A 697-nucleotide genomic window follows, 5' to 3' on the forward strand; every position below is an offset into this window, starting at 1 on the left:
GGCCGGGCGCCCGGGTCTCCCTGGCGGACTCTGCCCCTGTCCAGGGCGGACTGCTGCACGGGGACGGCCCGAGACACAGGTGGGGCCGCAGGTCTTTGGTCTCCACGCCCACAGCCTTTCTCCACCGTCTTGCAGCTGGTATCACGGCGCCATTTCCCGGGCTGAGGCCGAGAGCCGGCTGCAGGCCTGCAGAGAAGCAGGGTACCTGGTTCGAAACAGCGAGTCGGGGAACAGCAGGTACTCCATTGCTCTCAAGTAAGTATGCCGGCCTCCCAGGCCTTGGGTGCACTTGACCGTCCTGCCTGCCTGGCCATACGCAGACGGTTAAAACAGGTGTCGGGCATGGGGCTGTGCCAGTAATCCCAGCACTGGGGAGGCTGAGGCGGGAGGATCGCCATGAGTTTGAGGCCAGACTGGGCTACACAGACCCTGTCTCAAAAAGCCAAAATGAATTCCATTAAATTAAATAGATGTCATTTGCAGAGGCTCACAGGGTGAGTCCAGAAAATAAGGTTCTGTGCTTGGACAGCAGAATGAAACTCTGTGCTTGTGCTGGTGGAGGTTTCAGACCCACCTTGACCGACAAGCAGGGCCCCCGCCAAGCGTCGAGCAGGGCCAGTTTCTGCCTGCCGGGCCGGGGTGCAGCAGGGCCCCTTGCGGCCTCCCCACGGGTGGTGCCGTTGCCCCCTCCCCGAGG

General features: G+C 62.1%; 1 protein-coding gene across 1 annotated transcript in view; it reads left to right on the top strand.

Annotated features, from left to right (window-relative positions):
- Nucleotides 1-697, top strand: part of She (Src homology 2 domain containing E) — a 14,425-nt gene that overhangs the window by 9,882 nt on the left and 3,846 nt on the right. Inside the window, 2 exon segments of the mRNA XM_033758092.1 lie at nt 45-255; nt 484-495. Of these exon segments, the coding sequence (XP_033613983.1) occupies nt 45-255; nt 484-495 (223 nt within the window).

Source organism: Fukomys damarensis, unplaced genomic scaffold, assembly GCF_012274545.1.
Source record: "Fukomys damarensis isolate Sample0158 unplaced genomic scaffold, DMR_v1.0_HiC HiC_scaffold_33, whole genome shotgun sequence".
NCBI lineage: Eukaryota > Metazoa > Chordata > Mammalia > Rodentia > Bathyergidae > Fukomys > Fukomys damarensis.